This window comes from Geotrypetes seraphini, chromosome 3, assembly GCF_902459505.1.
Source record: "Geotrypetes seraphini chromosome 3, aGeoSer1.1, whole genome shotgun sequence".
NCBI lineage: Eukaryota > Metazoa > Chordata > Amphibia > Gymnophiona > Dermophiidae > Geotrypetes > Geotrypetes seraphini.
This window is the reverse complement of record NC_047086.1, coordinates 70,215,306-70,234,297: the sequence shown is the minus strand read 5'-3', so window position 1 is coordinate 70,234,297 and position 18,992 is coordinate 70,215,306. Positions and strand designations below refer to the sequence as shown.

At 43.8% G+C, this 18,992-nt stretch overlaps 2 protein-coding genes across 5 annotated transcripts in view; one reads left to right on the top strand and one right to left on the bottom strand.

Annotated features, from left to right (window-relative positions):
- The window catches only part of MCPH1 (microcephalin 1), a 490,428-nt gene that overhangs the window by 177,505 nt on the left and 293,931 nt on the right, over positions 1 to 18,992 (top strand). The gene's annotated exons all lie outside the window — the stretch shown is intronic.
- Positions 1,803 to 18,992, bottom strand: part of ANGPT2 (angiopoietin 2) — a 205,378-nt gene continuing 188,188 nt past the window's right edge. Inside the window, exons 7-9 of the mRNA XM_033937331.1 lie at positions 13,707 to 13,873; positions 5,111 to 5,241; positions 1,803 to 3,014 (exon numbers count right to left, since the gene is read on the bottom strand). Of these exons, the coding sequence (XP_033793222.1) occupies positions 2,854 to 3,014; positions 5,111 to 5,241; positions 13,707 to 13,873 (459 nt within the window). The 3' untranslated portion in view covers positions 1,803 to 2,853. The remainder of the gene's footprint in view (positions 3,015 to 5,110; positions 5,242 to 13,706; positions 13,874 to 18,992) is intronic.

Genomic DNA, 18,992 nt, shown 5'->3' with positions numbered 1-18,992 from the left:
GGCTCTCCTTACAAGTGCAGCAACTCAGGAAGGAAGCCTTGGAGCTTTTGCTGAGTCAGGCCGCCTCTGATGATGCAACTTCCGCTTTCCTCAGAGGCGGTGCGACCCAACAAAGGAACCGAGGCTGCCTTACTGAATCGCAGCGCTGGTAAGTAAAGAGAGTTGCTGGGAGGGGAGAAAGCTGCTGGCATGGTGAAAAAAAAAAAAAGGGACAGCTGCTACTGGACCTGGAGAGGGAGAAGGAGAGATGCTGCTGGGAGGGGGGAGGGAAAGGAGTCTGGGAAGCTGCTGGGTAAGGGGGAAAAAGGGACAGCTGCTACTGGACCTGGAGAGGGAGAAGGAGAGATGCTGCTGGGAGGGGAGGAGGGAAAGGAGTCTGGGAAGCTGCTGGGTAAGGGGGAAAAAAGGGACAGCTGCTACTGGACCTGGAGAGGGAGAAGGAGAGATGCTGCTGGGAGGGGAGGAGGGAAAGGAGTCTGGGAAGCTGCTGGGTAAGGGGGAAAAAGGGACAGCTGCTACTGGACCTGGAGAGGGAGAAGGAGAGATGCTGCTGGGAGGGGGGAGGGAAAGGAGTCTGGGAAGCTGCTGGGTAAGGGGGAAAAAGGGACAGCTGCTACTGGACCTGGAGAGGGAGAAGGAGAGATGCTGCTGGGAGGGGAGGAGGGAAAGGAGTCTGGGAAGCTGCTGGGTAAGGGGGAAAAAGGGACAGCTGCTACTGGACCTGGATAGGGAGAAGGAGAGATGCTGCTGGGAGGGGGAGGGAAAGGAGTCTGGGAAGCTGCTGGGTAAGGGGGAAAAAGGGACAGCTGCTACTGGACCTGGAGAGGGAGAAGGAGAGATGCTGCTGGGAGGGGGGAGGGAAAGGAGTCTGGGAAGCTGCTGGGTAAGGGGGAAAAAGGGACAGCTGCTACTGGACCTGGAGAGGGAGAAGGAGAGATGCTGCTGGGAGGGGAGGAGGGAAAGGAGGCTGGGAAGCTGCTGGGCAAGGGGGGGAAAAGGGACAGCTGCTACTGGACCTGGAGGGAGGGAGAAGGAGAGATGCTGCTGGGAGGGGAGGAGGGAAAGGAAAAGGAAGAGAGTTACTGCTGGACAGGGGGGATAAGGGAAGGGAGAAGAAAAAAGGAACGAAACAGCTTGCAGGAGATTAGAGGAGGGGAAGGGGAGAGATGGGAAGGGAGGGTCAGCAGAGAAATTGAGAAGGACAAAGATGCTAGATCTGGTGTAGGAGAGATAAAAATGAAGAGAGCAGTGAAGCTGGAGTGAATCGTGTAAAAAGGAGAGAGGGGCATAGGCTGGATGGAAAGGGGAGAGGGGCATAGAAAGAAGACAAATACCATATGGAAGGGGGAGAGGTCAGACAGTAGATGGAAGGGGCAGATGCTGGATTGAAGAGACAGAGAGGGCAGACGCTGGAAGGAAGAGAGTGAAAAGAAGATGAAAGCAGAAACCAGAGACAACAAAAGGTAGAAACAAATAATTTTATTTTGTGATTAGAATATATCAGATTTGAAATATATATCCTGCTAGAGACATAATTGGGAACTGCAGTATTCTGTTAGCATGATATTTCTATGAACTTGGCTTGTTCAGTTTTCTTGATAGTAGAGGGGATATATGTGAAGGGGAGGGGAGACAGGGGTTTTGTTGGTCCGTGCTCTGTATATATGTATTTATAAAATCACAATTGTTCAGAATATTGTTTCTTTTTATACTTTAATAAAATACGTTCAATATAAAATCATAATTGCGGCTTGTGCAGATGGGTTCAGATGGTTTGAGGGGACTGAGCTCGCGGAAATGGAGCGTAAACAGGGATTTTAAATTTTAGTCCTATTAGTTTGCCGGCCCACAAAATAATTCTTTTATTTCTGCCGGTCCACGGGTGTAAAAAGGTTGAAGAACACTGATCTAGACAGTAAGACTGACCATTTTTCAGTCTGTCTTTTACTTGGATAAAGTTGCCTTCTTAAATGTTGTACAGAAAGCACAAAATTATTTTTAACAAGGCTTTCTCTTTACTTTATTATTTTATTCTAGTAACAAAGTATCTATCTTATTGGTGATGTTTAACTCACCATCTGAAAGTATTTTACAAAAACAGGTTATTATAGAAAACCAGAAATGATGTCTGTATAAGATGTTATGTAATAAATGGTACCACACCAAACTATCAACTATTGTAAATGAATTACAAAATGAAAGTTAACCAGAAATCACACAGTCAATATATGTAATTGCAGTAGTTCTATAGAACATTAGTTTATGCACTTAAAGTATTAAATGTGTCTGAATATGCTGGTCTTGGGGTCTGTTCAATAAGTTGATAATACTGTTCAAGAAAATCCATGATCTATAACTAAAAGTGGCTTGCAGCATAGCTAAAAGGTCTGAAATCCTTTAGAAAATGTTGATTTAAATTATATAACTATGTATACCTGTACAAAAAGTACAAAATAGTCCTCGTTGTAGATAATGCTGTAAAAATATCATGTTCAAAATTCAAGAATGTGCATTAGACATGTTAAAGTGAAGTGTATTTTCACAGTTCCAGTTATTTCTGAAGTCATACACATCTCTTCATCGTGCAGTTTCAAGTTGCATCACAGTTTCTTATCTATGATCTTCCACCAAAGTCATAAAATTTGATTCTTTAGTACAAAAGCTTTCCCATTATTTGTAAGAAAAATCATATTTGTCTAAAAAAGCTGCTAAAATTTAAATATCAGAACTGACTGATCCATTTGGAATACTGGTGCATTTGTTTCAGTGGGGCATGAGGCAGCATACATGTGTGCAAATAAAGTCTCTGAAGGTTTTATAGTACAAAAAATGTTCCATAAAATGCAAATTCATTTAGAAATCTGCAGGCCTGATCATCATTGTTGTAGCTTTAAGAGAGTAGCCTGATCCTTTCCAGTAGTACCATTTAATGCCATTAAATTTGTTTGTATTCTGTCCCAATGAATAGTACATCCCATTCAGGTTAGAAGGACCACATGCGTCAAACCACCAACCTGTAACAAGATAGAAATAAAAATAAATATAGTACTTATTTTAGTTTAAGGAAAACACTTTTATGAATATAACATGAAAAATGTACAGAATGATAAACTCTTTAGAAACAATCAGATGCACTGTTCTGATTTAAGGAAATAAATACAGACAAAAATATAGGAACATGATAGCAGATAAAGACCAAATGGCCCATCCAATATGCCCATCTGCAGCATCCACTATCTCTTTCTCTCCATAAAAGATCCCACATGCCTGTCCCATGTTTTCTTGAATTCAGACACAGTCTTTGTCTCCACCACCTCTACCAGGAGACTATTCCACGTATTTATCACCCTTTCTGTAAAAAAGTATTTCCTTAGATTATACCTGAACCTTAGCAGCTTGGAGCTTCCTTTCAATTGAATGAGACTGGCCTACAGGCAGCCATTTTGTAAAACTTGGTCTCCATTTAAAAAAAGGTCTTTATTGTAAGTTGGGGTAATAGTAAGTGGGTTCGACATAATTAGCTTTTCTTCTGCTATTTGCCATGTTCATATTCACTAGCTGGATTTACTGTTGGTGTCTTAGGACAGGAGTATAGAAGAAGAAGAGTTGGCCATTTACCCATTAGCATTTTTGACAATTATCACTTTAGAAAGAACTCAAGGGCATTTTTTCTTATAAATTTCTTCTTACACCAGATGAAGAATTTCTTTTATCTCTTATTTCCATTTACTGCTGATAACAAGAATTTTCATAGAATATAATTAGAAGTTATAATTATGGTGGTTGAGATATTTTTTTTTATGTGAAAGTTGTAAAATCAGATTTTTGTCCACTGTGGTTGGCAGTATTTTAAATTCTTTTCCAAGACTCGGAGAAAAACATAAAAATCATCTTTCAGTACATCCACAGTCTGTTGTTTTTATCTTTACCTTGTTTCAGCATACAATCCCTATTGCACTGGAAAAAGAGATTAGGTTCTTACCTTGATAATATATTTTCTAGTATACTGAACCCTCTACCAATCATTGTTGATGAGTTTGCTTGGACTGTCAGCTGCCTGAAGGCTGCATCTCTGAACTTTCTGCCATCAATCATTAATTTGAACAAATTATATATTGAATGTATATAGTTTCAAAGGTGTTTTCCCCTGAGTTCCACAGTTTCTTAGGGCTTATTGTTAGTAAATTTCTTGACTTTTTTCCTTTCCTCTTCTTGGCATGTTTGTGAGCATTGTGTTCTTTTGTATAAGCAGATCAAGTTCCTGATTTTTATTTTTAGGGAGCAAGGGGATCTCCCCATTTTCTTCCTGTTTTTTTCTGTAGGGCTGTCACTGGTTTTGAAACTAACTGACTGGGGGCAGCAGAGAACAGGGAGAAGGAGGAGATGCTGAAAACAGTGATCAGTATTTCCTGCAATGGACTCATTACTGGAAAAGATATTATCAAGGTAAGAACCTAATCTCTTTGTATAATTCAAAATTGTATTCTGTTTTAATATAAACCTGGTATTTCTGTAAACAGTTAGAAATAGTTATGGTATTCAGTTATATATTACCTATGATGACATATTTCAGAATAAATACTTTTTATTTTTGAGTAAAAATTCATTATTGACCTTGCTGTACTGTTATGAATTTTGGAATAGACATATTATAACTAGTCATGTTGTACAATCCTGCTTACTGACAAATTATATTCAGTATGGCAAACAATACAGGGAGAAAAATCTCCACAACTTCAAACACGAGCAAACGAACAGTGGAGATGTCAGGATGGTACTCACGAGAACTTCATCCAGAAGTATGTTCTTCAGATGTTTTTGTTATGGTATATGCTGCCAAGCTCAATGGTGACTGATGATTAAAAGCATGTATTTTAGAAGCTTTTATGTTTATGTGCTGCTCTGCATAATAGTGAAAGTTATTAACAAGGCTCCTGAGGCAGGCCAGTGAGGCCGAAACACATGTGTTTTAAACCATCGCACAATTAGGCAGAGTTCTGAAATAAAGTTGCACACCTGGACCTTTGAACAACTCCACTGTTCATTTGTTCGAAATTATATTCAGTGCCAGGAAAAATAGGAAGAAAATGATAAAGAAACCCATTCATACCTCCAGTTGCCATTTGTGAACATTTGCAAATACACTTGTCATTGTCGGCATCCTTTGTGCTAAAATCATTTCCTGGTTGGCTAATGCTATTTATTTTGCCTGCAGTTCCTGTGTATCCTTTAAGATGGATTCTGTTGTAATGCAAAACATATTTATTGTATATTTATATATATATATATATATATATTAACATAGATACAAGCCGCTGATTAGTATTACTGAAATTATTTTTTGAAAGGCATGAACCTTAGCAAAGATCAAAAACTTCAGTTCTGTTCTGATATACTGATGTGAACTTTATATGTATTACAATGATATCCCTATAAGCAGAATAGTAAAACAATTTAGAGATTAACCTTGACTTGTTATGTTTAGCCCTTCCTTTTTTGGACTGTGAGATATTATTTAAAGGGAGAAGGAGAAGATGCAGTCCATCATTAAATTTGTCTCCCTTTGGATTTAATTTCCTTACTGCTTTTTCTATCAGTGATACTATTTTACTGCACTAAGTTTGCATCATATTCTATATGGAATGTCTATTACTGTATAGCACAAGTCCAAATAGCAGAAGTCCACACAACCTGCAAATCCAGACCCTTTAAAACCATAACATTGGGACCTCCTGAGAATCTAAACTTCAAGTGCTACACACCTTCTCCCTCCCCTCCCAGCTCTGCCCACGGCTCTCTCATTCCCCAGCCCAAACCCCAATGTACCTGTTCAGTAAACAAGTCTTTTGTGCTGCAGTACCAGCGGCAGACTTAGCCACAGGTAGAGAATGACATGGTGACAGAGTTTGTCACCATCCACGTCTCCGTGGATAACCACAGGAAACCATCCTCTTTCATTCTTTTGTGTCTATCTCAATCTCAGTCCTTCTACACTAGCATTCTTCAATGCAAGGCTTGAGAGTCAGTGGCCATTCATACTCTGATTCTTCCCTCTCTCCTTAAAGAATGACATGGGGATGGTTTCTAACGGTTATCCACGGGAATGGTGATAAATTCTGTCATTCTGCTTCTAGCCTGTACTGGGCTTTTCCCTGTCCTGCCCTTTCTGATACAACTTCCTATTTTCAGAAGGGTGGGAGAGGTCAGAGAAAAAGGCCTGGTGCAGGCCAGAGGCAGCCTGCAACCAAGTCTGTCACTGGCGCAGCAGCCTGGAAGACTTGCTTACTGAAAAAGTACTCTTGGAGTTAGGTTGGAGAGTGAGAGAGCTATGGGCAGGTATGATCGGGCAGGCAGAGCCAAGACGCCAGAGAATACAGAGGGGAGGGTGTAGGCATGAGGGAGGACCTTAGGTCCTTTCCTTTGGGATCTTGCATTTTCTTAAGCTGCAGAGACAGCTGAATGGATAGAGAGACACTGGATGGGGAAGAAAGAGAGAAATGCTAAATTTTAAAGATGCTGCCTGAGGATCCAGAAAATCTAGACTGACCCAATTCCCGAGCAGTCTGGATTTTTGGACTTGTTGATATAAAAATAATTATAATGATGATCATTATTATGCCTGCCAGATGCTCTTGGCTGGTTTTGGCACACTAAATATTGTGCTTTTCCTAAGAACCTTAGGATATTCATACGTCAATGCTCAGTGTTCAGATATTGTTCAGATTGGCCACTGTTGGAAACAGGATGCTGGGCTTGGCTTGATGGACCTTTCATCTGTTCCAGTATGGCAATTCTTATATTCTTAGTGAAAGGAGAAAGACAAAAATGGAACTATGAGACTGAAACAAGCTATGAGTGGAGTTAAACTTGCTAAACAAATACTTCTGTGTTTATGGAAGAAACCCCTGGAGAAGGACAGCAATTAGCTGGAAAAGTTACACATGAGAGCGGAGTGGATACTGTGCCGTTCATGAAAGAAAGTGTTTAGAAACAACTTGAAATATTGAAGGTGGACAAAACCATGTGACCAGATGGTATCCATGCTAGGATACTGAGGGAGATCAGAGGCGTTCTGGAAGGTCCACTTAAAGATTTGTTCACTGGAGACGGGAGAGGTTTCGTAGGATTGGAGAAGAGAGGATATGGTTCCTCTTCACAAAAGTGGTTACAGACATGAAGCAGAAAACTACAGGCCGGTAAGCCTCACTTTGGTTATTGGAAAAATAATGAAAGCATTGATGAAGGAGAGCATAGTGAAATTTCTAGAATCTATTCTAGTGGGTTACAAAATCAGAGACAATATGACTTTACTAAAGGTAAATCATGCCAAATCTGATTGAATTCTTTGACTGGGGCCGGAGAATTAGATTGAGGAAGTGCGCTAAATACAATTTACTTAGATTTCAGCAAAGCCTTTGACATGGTTCCTCATAGGAGGCTCTTGAACAAACCTGACTGGCTGAAGTTAGGACGCAAAGTGGTGAACTTGATTAGAAACTGGTTGACGGACAGACGTCAGAGGGTAGTGATTAATAGAATTTGTTCAGAGGAAGGAAAGGTGAGTAGTGGAGTGCCTCAAGGATTGGTGCTGGGGCTGATTCTGTTCAATATGTTTGTGAGCGATATTGCTGAAGGGTTAGAAATAAAGGTTTGTCTTTTTATGGATGATACCAAGATTTGTAACAGAGTTGACACACAAGAGGGAATGGAAAATATGAAAAAGGATCTGCAAAAGTTGGTTGCCTGGCATGCCCTCCCAAGAGAAGGGATAGAAAGGAGAACTGTGATGGAATTCAAAAAAGCATGGGATGAACACAGAGGATCGCTAATTAGAATATGAATGGGCAAACTTTCACAGTCTGAATCCCACAAAGGAGATGGTTTGGATAGGCTGGAGTGAGCTTCAATGACAACTCCAGTAGTTGGAACTTAAGGTCTATGGCCCAGAAACACCCCCCCCCCCCCCAAAGAAAAAAGACATTTTAATTTAATCATGAAATTGTAATGTTTGTGATTTTAGGGGGATGGACCATTCAGGTCTTTATCTGCTATCATTTACTGAGTTATTATGTTACTTTCCATATAAACTTTATCAAAGTCTATCTAAAGAAGTAGTGCTCATAGTTTCAGTCAGAATTTTTCTCCTGAAGATGCTTCATGGTGAAACAGGATACTCCTTTCAAAAAGTATGGATGCATCAAAGCTACAAATTGGATAATTAGATGAGATTTACTGAGGTTAGGGCTCTGTAGCTTGGAAAAGAGGTAGCTGAGTTCTATAAAATTCTGAGTGGTGTAGAACAGGTAAAAGTGAATTGATTTTTTACTCTTTCAAAAAGTACAAAAACCAGAGGAACTCAATGAAATAACATGAAATACTTGTAAAACATATAGGAGGAAATATTTTTTACTCAACGAATAGTTAAGTTCAGGAACTTATTACCAGAGGACGTGGTAACACCAGTTAGCATATCTGGGTATAAAAAAGGTTGGACAAGTTCTTGGAGAAAAAGTGCATAGTTTGCTATTAAGATAGACATGGAGGAAGTAATGATTGCACTGAGATCAAGCATATGGAATGGTGCTACTATTTGAGTTTCTGCCATGTAGTTTGACTTGGATGGATCACTGGCCCGACCCAGTATGGCTGTTCTTATATTCTTATTTGAGAATGCTTCAAATTGTGCATAAATAGTAGGTGTGAATTTTATTTTAGGTTTATTAATGCCTCTACGATTAAGGCTAAATCCATAGCCCAGTGAGTTGAGTATTCTGTGGGTTTAGTTCCAGACAGAATAAGAGTACCAACAAGGAATCTTCAGGAGATATTCCTTACTAGGAATGATCAGTGGCGTACCTAGCATATGTGACACCCGGGGCCCATCGTTTTTTTGAACACCCCCCCCCCATCTGTACGAAAAACATGATTTTTAGTAACAAGCCACACATCACACACGAGTACCTAGGAAAAGGCAGCATCTTACATATTGCAGTGAGCAGTACATCAATATACCCATTGTAAAACTAAACAAGCCAGACCAGTACAGATCAATCCTACACCGTCAATCCTAACAGAAAACCATGTCTTTTGAACACACAGAACACAGAAAACACGTTCACCTAGTATGGAATATGTAATCACAAACTAACCCTTCCCTCTTTTACAAAACTGTAGTGTGGATTTTAGCCATGATGGTAACAGCTCTGACGCTCATAGAATTCTGAGCATCAGAGCTGCTACCACCACGGCTGGCGCTAAAAAACACTGCACAGTTTTGTAAAAGGGGGGATAAAATAGAAATACATAGACAAAGGTTAAATTGAACAAGTAAGAAGCTGGACTCTGCATACAGTGCACCACAGAAACAGTGACACATGCCTCCTAAAGCAATAAATAAATAGAAATTTTTTTTCTACCTTTGTCTTCTGTGGTTTCTGCTTTCCTCATCTTCTTGTAATTCTCTTCCTTCTATCCACTGTCTGCCGTCTCTCTTCCCCTATATGGCATTTTCTCTCCTTCTATGTCCCTTCCAGAAACTGTATGCCTCCCCCTTCCATCTCTCCTTTCACCCCCATTGGTCTGGCATCTCTCTCCTCTCCTTCCCTCTCCCACACCTCTCCTCTGCAATCCCTTTCCCTTTTTTCCCTCATTTTCCTTTTCAATTTATTTTCTGCATCTGTCTAGATTACATTCTTACTACCCTCTCAGCAATGTCCTTTTTTACTGTCTACCTAAAGCTTGCCACCTCTTTCCCTCACCCCTCCATTGTTTCCCTAACTCAATCCTTTTCTCCCCATCATGTGCTCTCCTATTATTTATCCCCTACTTCCATAATGTACCCTCTTTCTCCAACCCTTCCATCTAGTACCTTCTCCTCTCTCTGCCAACTTCTATCCAGCGTCTACTCCCCTCTTTCTCTCCTCCCATTTCCTTCCTTCATTTGCTCCCTTATCTCTCCCATCTGAACTTCCATCCAGCATAGGCTCCCCACTACCTTTCTCTCGCTATCCACCCCTCATCAATCATTATCTGCCCCTTTCTTTCCCTCCAATATCCTTCCCCCTTATGTCTCTCCCTTTTCTCTGTACATCAGTTCCATCAGCACCACCCTTCCATACCACCCTGACCCCTTTCTTTCCCTCCACCACTCCTCCATTCCAGCAGTCCTGCTCCTTTCTCTCCCTTCATGCAACAAGGTCCCACGATGACTGCTGCTGCCGGCTGCCAGTCCACCCCACTCCGACATACTTGCTTTGGAGCGGACTCAGCAGCCACATGCTGGAGGGTCCTGTGATGGCTCGTCTGCTGGCTCTGCTCCAGAAGAAGTAAGTTACGTCGGAGTGGGTAGACCCTGCAGACGCAGGGAGTTGTGGCAAAGTTCCGCAATGACTACATCTGCCGGGTCCACCCCCTCCAACGTAACTTACTTCTTCTGGAGCAGAGCCAGCAGACGAGTCATCGCGGGACCTTCCTGCACCTCAGCGCGGCTGCCGACTCTGTTGCAGAGAAAGTAAGTCAGAGGTAACGTGACCATTTATTTTTTTCATCAAAAGGGGACATCTATTAATTGACTGTGTATCCTTTCTTTCATTTCTTTCTTTCTGCACTCAGGCCCAACAATTGTCCCTTCCTGTTCCCTCCCTCCTTCCTTCCCGTGTCCCAGTGCCTCTGTCCTGTGTCCTTAGTGCCCCCAGTACCTCCTTCTCATGTCCTTAGTGCCCCCATTGCCTCCGTCCTCTGTCCATAGTGCCCTCAGTGCCTCCGTCCTGTGTCCATAGTGCCCCCATTGCTTCCGTCCTGTGTCCATAGTGCCCCCAGTGCCTCCTTCCCGTGTCCTTAGTGCCCCCAGGGCCTCCGTCCTGTGTCCATAGTGCCCCCAGTGCCTCCTTTTTATGTACCCCCCTGCCTTCCAGATTTTGTCCACCCCGAAAGCCAGCCTGCCTGCCTGCCTACCTATCTCCCTCTCTCCCTCCCTGCCGCGGAAAAAAAAAGCGCCTCTCTCCTTCCTTTCCCGTGGTCTGCGCCGCTGCAATCTTACCTCCCCGCTGCTGCTGCTAATCACCGACAAGAAGTCCTCTTTCCGACTATCAGAAACCCAAATAGTACTTATTTTTCTCAGATTTTCAAATCTACCTCTTCTTTTTTTCCTCTTAGCTGTTTATACTGTATTCTCTTTATTCTATCTATGTACCTTCCCATTTGTAGTTTGCTCTCCAATTCTTCCTTCTTAGCCTGTTACCTTAATTTCTCTCTCCCCCTTACCTCCACAGTCCAACCCACTTCTCCTCCTCTCTCCATCCACTGGGGAAGAGAATTGGTATTGTTTTATAAAACCTGGACAGCAGGAGTAGCAGTAACTACAGGAGACAAACACGTTCTGCTTACCACTGTAAAACTACCCCAACATAGGTAGTTCAAACCCTGTCCTTACACAGACGTCGTGGGCAATAAAACTGGACTTAATTCTCCTTCTTGCTTTCCCATTCCTTTTATTTGTTTTCTCTGCCTCACCTCTCTTGCCTGTCACCCCTTACTTTCGCTTTGAAAAACCCGGTGGCAAGGCCGAACCCTCAGCCTGTTTTGTCCGTTCTGGGGGAAACAGCTGCACCAATCGAATAAACAGCAACTACCAAGATCAAAAGGAATGAAATTAGTGCCTCGCTCAAGATGAAAAAGGAGAGAGAAACAGGCAGCTGTCCGATTTGCCTTCCCCTAACGCTGGCCCTGGGGGGGGGAGATAGTCCTTGCTGATCTCAGAGACCTTCTGTCTTTGGCCGTCTGGCATGCACTGCACTATGTTTGCATGAGGAGAGAAGAGGTTCCAGTGCAGCATCAGACCAGCCAGCTGTGCGTCTGCACAATGATTGCCACAGCTGGGTCCTCCAGAGCAGCACAGCGCTGATTTTAAATTTTTGCTCTCCTGCTGCCACCCCCTGCAGCACTAAAACCCGAACAAATTCAAAATCTGCCCCGACACCCTGAGTCATCTCCAAAAGGAGGACATGTTTGGGCGTCGGGCCCCCTTGAACTCCTCGGGTCCGAGGCACGTGCCTACTGGGCCTACCCTTTAATCCGGCCCTGCCACTTGGATATGTACAAATAAGGGTCAGCAACGTATTTGTAGGTGATAACCTTTTTATTGGACTAACTCATTGTAACGTTGAGAAGCTTTCAGAAGTTATCCCTTTTTATCAGGTTAGTGGAGAAAAAGTGCAGTTACACTGGATTTATAGTACAAATTCATCTATTTTTTAGGTTGTCTGCATATGTTAGTAAAGTACAGTGAAAGGAGATGGAGGGATAGACAAAGGTGATAAGCCAGCAATAAGTTACAGTTCAGAGAACCTATATCTGATTATGGGTGAGAAATCCAATGTGTCCGCTGAGTTTATCAGTCTCAGTGATTATTCTAATTTTGAAAATTTTCCATTCTTGTATGCTCCTGGGTTTCTTTTAAGTTTATTAAGAGAGAGATCTTTCTATGATAAATTCACCTAATGAGCTTTCATTTTCTGTAATAGTTTGATCTATGAAAATTGATATATGTCCTCAATTTTTGACTTGTTTCTCTTATGTAGCATTCCTCTTCATTTTTTTTTTTTTTTTTTTTGCATTATATCAAATATACTAGTGATCTTCACTAATTTTTAGGTCAGGGCCATTTTGGATCTAAGTGGGCTGAAGGAGAGTTGCCAACTGTCTTCCCATGTGAGACCTCAACATTATTGTGTATCAATGACATCTACCTCTTCAGCCTGCCTTCAGACTTTTTTTTATTGCATGTATTCTCAAGGAGGTAGGCATTTCCAAATACATTTTTTAATCTATTTATTTATTTATATTTCTATCCCGTTCTCTCAGAAGCTCAGAACGGGTTACAATTGACATTCACAATAAAATTATAGGACAAAGTTTATAGGCAGTCATAGAGAGAGACAGAAGGGGAGATGGAGGGGGAGGGGGTGGGGGGAAAGCAGGGGAGTGGGAGTTAGGAAGGGTTCAATTGAAGAGGTGAGTCTTCATTGTTTTCCAGAAGGTCATCAGTGAGTCTTGTGATCTTATCTGGGCAGCCTTATGATCTTATCTGGGCAGCCTTGTGATAATATCTGGGCAACCTTATGGGCAGCAAATGTCATCATATGCAGTATAATCTCATTATAACGGACTTCAAGGGACCTGGAAAAGTGGTCCGTTATATCCAGAGTTGCATTTTTTAAAAACTTTATTTAGAGCAACTTGAAAAAATGTAAATCCATGAACAACAGTCACTGCACAAGCATATCAGCAATATCAATAACAAAACTCAGCAAAGCATTGATATGGCATGAAATGATTGCAAACCAGAACACTGTACTGGAAAGAAAAATACTCTGTCATTTTTTTTCTGGGCTGCATTTTGATACTATATCACTGGCATGCCATATGCCTTGTAGGCGGAGCCTGCATGTCCGTTATAGCCGAATAAAACTACAGCTAAAAGCAGCTCTTGGGACCAAATTGGTTGTCCTTTATATCCGAAAGTCCATTATATGCAAGTCTGCTATATGCAATGATTTTCTGTATGTTATAATGGCGCTCGGCCGGGACCAGCGGACCTCGTCCACTATAGGCGAGGTTCCGTTATAAGCGAGTCCATTATAATGAGATTATACTATAGTAGAATCCATTGTTCATATGCTTTTGGCTCAGTTGAGAATTATACTCACCTGTAGTTTTGTGTTTCACTTTCCAGATAAAACTGTTCATATAGTGAATATGCCTCATTTCCTTCCCAGTCTTTCAACAGGATTTTAAGAACATAACGTTGCTGATTACTCAGTTGAAACACAAACTCATTTCCCAGCCAGTATTCTCCAGAAATGTCACCAAATCCCTGTAATCCAAATTGTATATTTCTTAGTTTTCTGAGGAGTTGACATTGAAATCATCTCACTTGACTTATAATAATCACACTTTGCTCAATTCTGATGTAGAAACATGCAGTCTTGTGACTAGTATAGACACACATGATATATAGTAATTCTTCATTAAGCAAATATTGTTATCATTGATCATAATTGGCAGAAGTTTTTGTAAGCTAAAGCCAAAAGTGGACTATGCCAACTCTTTCATTTGTGAATATGCCTACATCTAGTGACCAAAGACAATCAAGTTAATGATCAGTCTGGATTCTATTTATACCATAATGTGTGTTCGGTTTGCATAGATGTAGATAGTTGTGTAAATATAGTCAAACCTTGGTTTACGAGTACCGCGGTTTGTGAGTGTTTTGCAAGATGAGCAAAACATTCTCGCAAATCTTGACTCGCAAACCAAGCATTGACTTGATTTGCGAGTCCACCCACCCGTGAACTGGCATCGCCCCCCCTGCCCGCAAACGCCGCCCCCCTCCCCCCCCGCGAACCAGCATCGCTCCCCCTTGTGAATGCTTGCCCCCCCCACCTCGTGCGAACTGCCATCCTCCGCCCGCCCAAACTGAAGGCTTACCCCGAATGTGGCACTGGCACGCAGCACCAACTCACAGGAGGAACCGGTGCACGAAGATCCTGTCTCTTCCCGGACTGGGCCTTGAGCATCTGCGCATGCTCAAGGACTTCTGGCTCCCACCTCTCTCCGAGATTCTCGGAGAGAATGAGAGCTAGAAGGCCTTGAGCATGCACAGATGCTCAAGGCCCAGTTCTGGAAGAGGCAGGATCTTCGGGCACCGGCACCTCCTGAGGGTTGGTGCTGCGTGCCGGTGCCACATTGGGGGTAAGCCTTCAGTTCTGGCGGATGGGGATGCCAGTTCGCGCGGGGGGGGGCGATGCCGGTTCACGGAGGGGCAGTGCGGGCAGGGTAGCGATGCCAGATCGCAGGGGGGATGTGGAAGCGTACCAATGGCCTCGGGGATGAGGGGGTCTTTTGGGGATGTGGTGGGGTGGAGCAGCGCCGGTGGCCGGGAGGGAGGGGAGGTGGAACCAATCAAGCGAGTTTCCCTTACTTCCTATGGGGAAACTCGCTTTGCTATACGAGTAATTTGGTTTACGAGCATGCTTCTGGAACAAATTATGCTCGTAAACCAAGTTCCACTGTATATATTGTGGTATTCAGCCTATGCCTGCTAGGTGTGTCCCCAGAGCAGTGCACAGCTCAAAAATAGACACTCCACAAACAGCTCAATTTAAACCTCAGACTAGAGAGCTGCACGGGAACGGGGACGACAGGAATACCGCAGGACCCACGGGGATCTGGTGGGTTCCCCCTTCGGGTCGCGGGGATCCCCTGGGGACACCCCTAGCGTCGGGGGATCCCGTGGGGACGCCCCTCGTGGTCTCGAGGATCCTGCGGGGTTCAATACAGCTTGAGCCACAAGGCTCGTCTGATTTTCCTACCTGCCCTGCCACGAGGCTCGTCTTCCATTTTCGGCCTGCCCTGCCACAGCACACATAGCCGACCGGAAGTCTTCCCCGATGTCAGCGCTGACGTCGGAGGGAGGGCTTACGGAAAACTTCTGGTCGGCTATGTGTGCTGCGGCAGGGCAGGCAGGAAACGGAAGACGAGCAGTGTTCTCCCTAGCGCCTTTTAGCTGGGTGCTCCGCCCAGCTAATTTAAGTGAGCGCCCGGCTGTCCCCCTGCCAGCTCAGCTGGTGCAGAGCCCTTCTCTCAAGCACAGGCTCTGCACTTTCACCCTCTCCTGGTGCCTTGGAGCCTGCATTTATCACTTCGCTCTCTCCTTTCACTTTTCCGGCCCTCTCTTCCTCTTCTCACCTCCCCTACAGTGCTCCAAACTTGCTGTGGGTCGCCGGCAGCAATTGTAAACAATCCACCAGCGGCCGCCCCGCAGCCTTCCATCTGCCGCGACCCGCCTCCTCTGACACAAATTCCTGTGGATGGAAGCACTGCGGAGGAACGTGGGTTTGGGGAGGGGCTTATTACCTCTCAGGGATACCAAAGCTCTAGTCATGGTTCTGTTTCCATTCCAACGATAGGAAGCGATGTAATCCAGGTCGCAAGGAGGTCAGGGATAGAGACGGTTCACTGGGCCTAGGCATGGAGGAGCTGCCTTACTGCACGCTTTAAGAGGAAAATAAGCTTTTAAATCTTAGGGTGTTTTTGTTTCAGGGCTAAGTTTGGTGAATTTAAGCATTTCCAAAGCTCATTGTAAGCACCAAAGAGGTGGTTGTCTCAGGGGGGGGGAAATTCAAAGCAATTTTACTGTCCCTAAATGGCTCCGGGTCACTGAAAACCGGGTATGTTGGGGTCATTCTGTGGCTGGAGTGAGCATTTGGCTAGTAAAGGACTGATATTCAAGACTTAACTTGCCAAAGTCAATGGGACTGTGCTTAAAACTCAATCCTTCCTTTATGCCATTCACCATAGTCTGTTAAATACTAAATATCCAACTTAACCTAGAGTTTAGCTGACTGTAAACCCATAGAGACACCGGATCTGGACGGGGGAGGGGGAGAGGAGAAAGAGACAGAAAAGGACCTTGAGGAGGGGCTGGAATGCAGACTTGAACCAAAATGGAGGGGGAAGATAGAGCAGATGCTGGACTAGAGGGGGTAGAGAGGGGAAACACACTGAACTAAGGAGAGAGAGATGCCAGGCCCTGGGGAGAGGGAGGACAAAGAGAGTGAGACAGACAGAAAATAATAATAATAATAACAGTTTATATACCGCAGTACTGTTAAGTTCTATGCGGTTTACAAAAGATTAGTGAAGTACAAGTTGAGATAACTTAAGGAAAGTGGGAACAATAGGGGGAAGGGCAGGAAAACCGTTAAAGAGGGGAAAGAGGGGAGCGGGTCAACTGTCTAGATATTTCAGGAATAGGTGAGTTTTGAGGCGTTTCCTGAATACCTCGTAAGTGGTGGGCGATAGGAGTTGTTCTAGGTCTTTACCCCATAGAGCTGCTTGATGTGAGAGAAGATGCTCATGGTGTTTTTTTAGTTTGCAAACCAGGGGAGAAAGGAAGTGCAAGTGGGAGCTTCTCTTGTGTCTGTTTGCTGAGAAGGAGAAGAGGTCGTCGCGAGGACGGGTGGGATTTTGGCAGGGACGGGTGGGATTTCTGTCCCCGCACAACTCTCTCCCTCAGACTAAACCTTTTGATGACTTTCCTTCTTTAGCTCCTAGAGAGAGCGGGAGAGTAGATTTGCAGGTTTCCCAACCCCCACACAGCTCTAAGTTAGGTCCCAGCAGTCACCTGCAGGCTGGAAGCAGAAATACCAGGAAAACCTTTTCACATGAAGGTTTGGGGTATGGCTGCAGGCTATTACACCAAAAAGCAGAACATCTAGAGAGGCAGAAGAGAAAGGAACAGCAAAAGGAAAGGCAGAGAGACTCAGGGTTGAGAGCTCTGAATGGCAGAGTATGGAGCTGACTGAAGCTTGTTTGGAGTCACCCAACTTCATGCCTCAAGATTTCCAGGACATGGAACTGGAGCCATATTCTGAGCTACCGAATGGGAGTCCTGCCAATGGAGGTTTGCTGGACTGAAGACAAGTAACAGATTGCCTAAATGCTTAACTTGAACACTGCTTAACTAAGTTGACTGAAGAATTTTTGTTGGTAACCCTGAAGAAGGTGTGGTGCTTGGAGGCACCTCTAAGAACTGAAAAGAACTGTTTTGAATTTTAGGGTTGGTTTTTTTTTCTTTCCCCTAGGTGGGGGAAGGGCTGTTACCAGGAAGTGGGGAATGCTCCACAGATGGTAGTGATCAAAATGGTGATGAACAGAAGAATGCTTAGGACAAATACAGCAAGTAGCGATAAAAATAAGGAAGAGAGGTGGCTGGAGACTGAGTATTAGGGTCTAAGGTGGAAATAGTAGAAATGATGCAACTGACAGGTTAGTAAACCAAGAGGATCTTTTTTACTGATGAGACTTACAAGGTTGGGGGATTGAGGATGCTAGTATTTGGGGGGACTGGGGAGGAGAGGAAGTTTAAGACAGTGGGAGCGATCTGGATAGAGGAGAACTGAATGAGGAAGGGGGAAGAAGAAAGGAGAGGACAAATGATTGAGCTGTTTGGAGAGTGATGAGTTGGAGAGAGTCAGGAATAGGGGGGACAGATGAGTTAACAGAGCTTTACAGTTGTTGCAGTTACTATGACTAGGTATGCTGAGCTGGAGCAGGAACACAAGCAAGAGCAGGATGTGACAGCACTAAGTGTAACAAAAGGAAGACTAAACTAAAACTAAACTAAACTAAACCTTAGGTTTGTATACCGCACCATCTCCGCGTGCGCAGAGCTCGGCACGGTTTACAGAGGTTGAGAGGAAAGGAACTACAAAGAAAGGGTATAGGAGAGGGACTGAGAAGATAGAGAGGGGCAGGGAACTAGAGAACGGGAGGTGATTAGATTTTTGAGAAGAGCCAAGTTTTCAAGCGTTTACGGAAGGATTGGAAGGAGCTAGAATTTCTGAGCGGGGATGAGAGGTTGTTCCAGAGTTCCGTAGTTCTAAAGGGGAGGGATGTTCCGAGTTTTCCTGCGCGGGATATACCTTTTATAGATGGGAAAGATAGTTTCAGTTTTTGGGAGGGTCTAGAAGAGAGCGGGTTTGAGGAATTCCAGAAGAGTGGGATAACGGGAGGAAGGACGCCATGTAGAATCTTGAAGGCTAAGCAGGCACATTTATAGAGGACTCTGGAGTATACTGGGAGCCAGTGGAGCTTGGAGAGGAGTGGGGAAACGTGATCGAACTTGCCTTTTGCGAAAATAAGCTTGGCCGCGGCGTTCTGAATTAGCTGAAGTCTAAGGAGGTTTTTCTTAGTTAGGCTTATATAGATGGAGTTGCAGTAGTCTAGTCTAGAGAGGATGGTGGATTGAACGAGGATGGCGAAATGAGAATGATGAAAGCAAGATCTTACTTTCCTCAACATATGGAGGCTGAAGAAGCATTTTTTTACCAGGGAGTTGAGGTGATCGTTGAAGGAGAGAGAGGAGTCTATGATGATGCCTAGGACTTTGCTTGAAGACAGCATGAAAGAAAGAGGGAGGTGATGAGAAA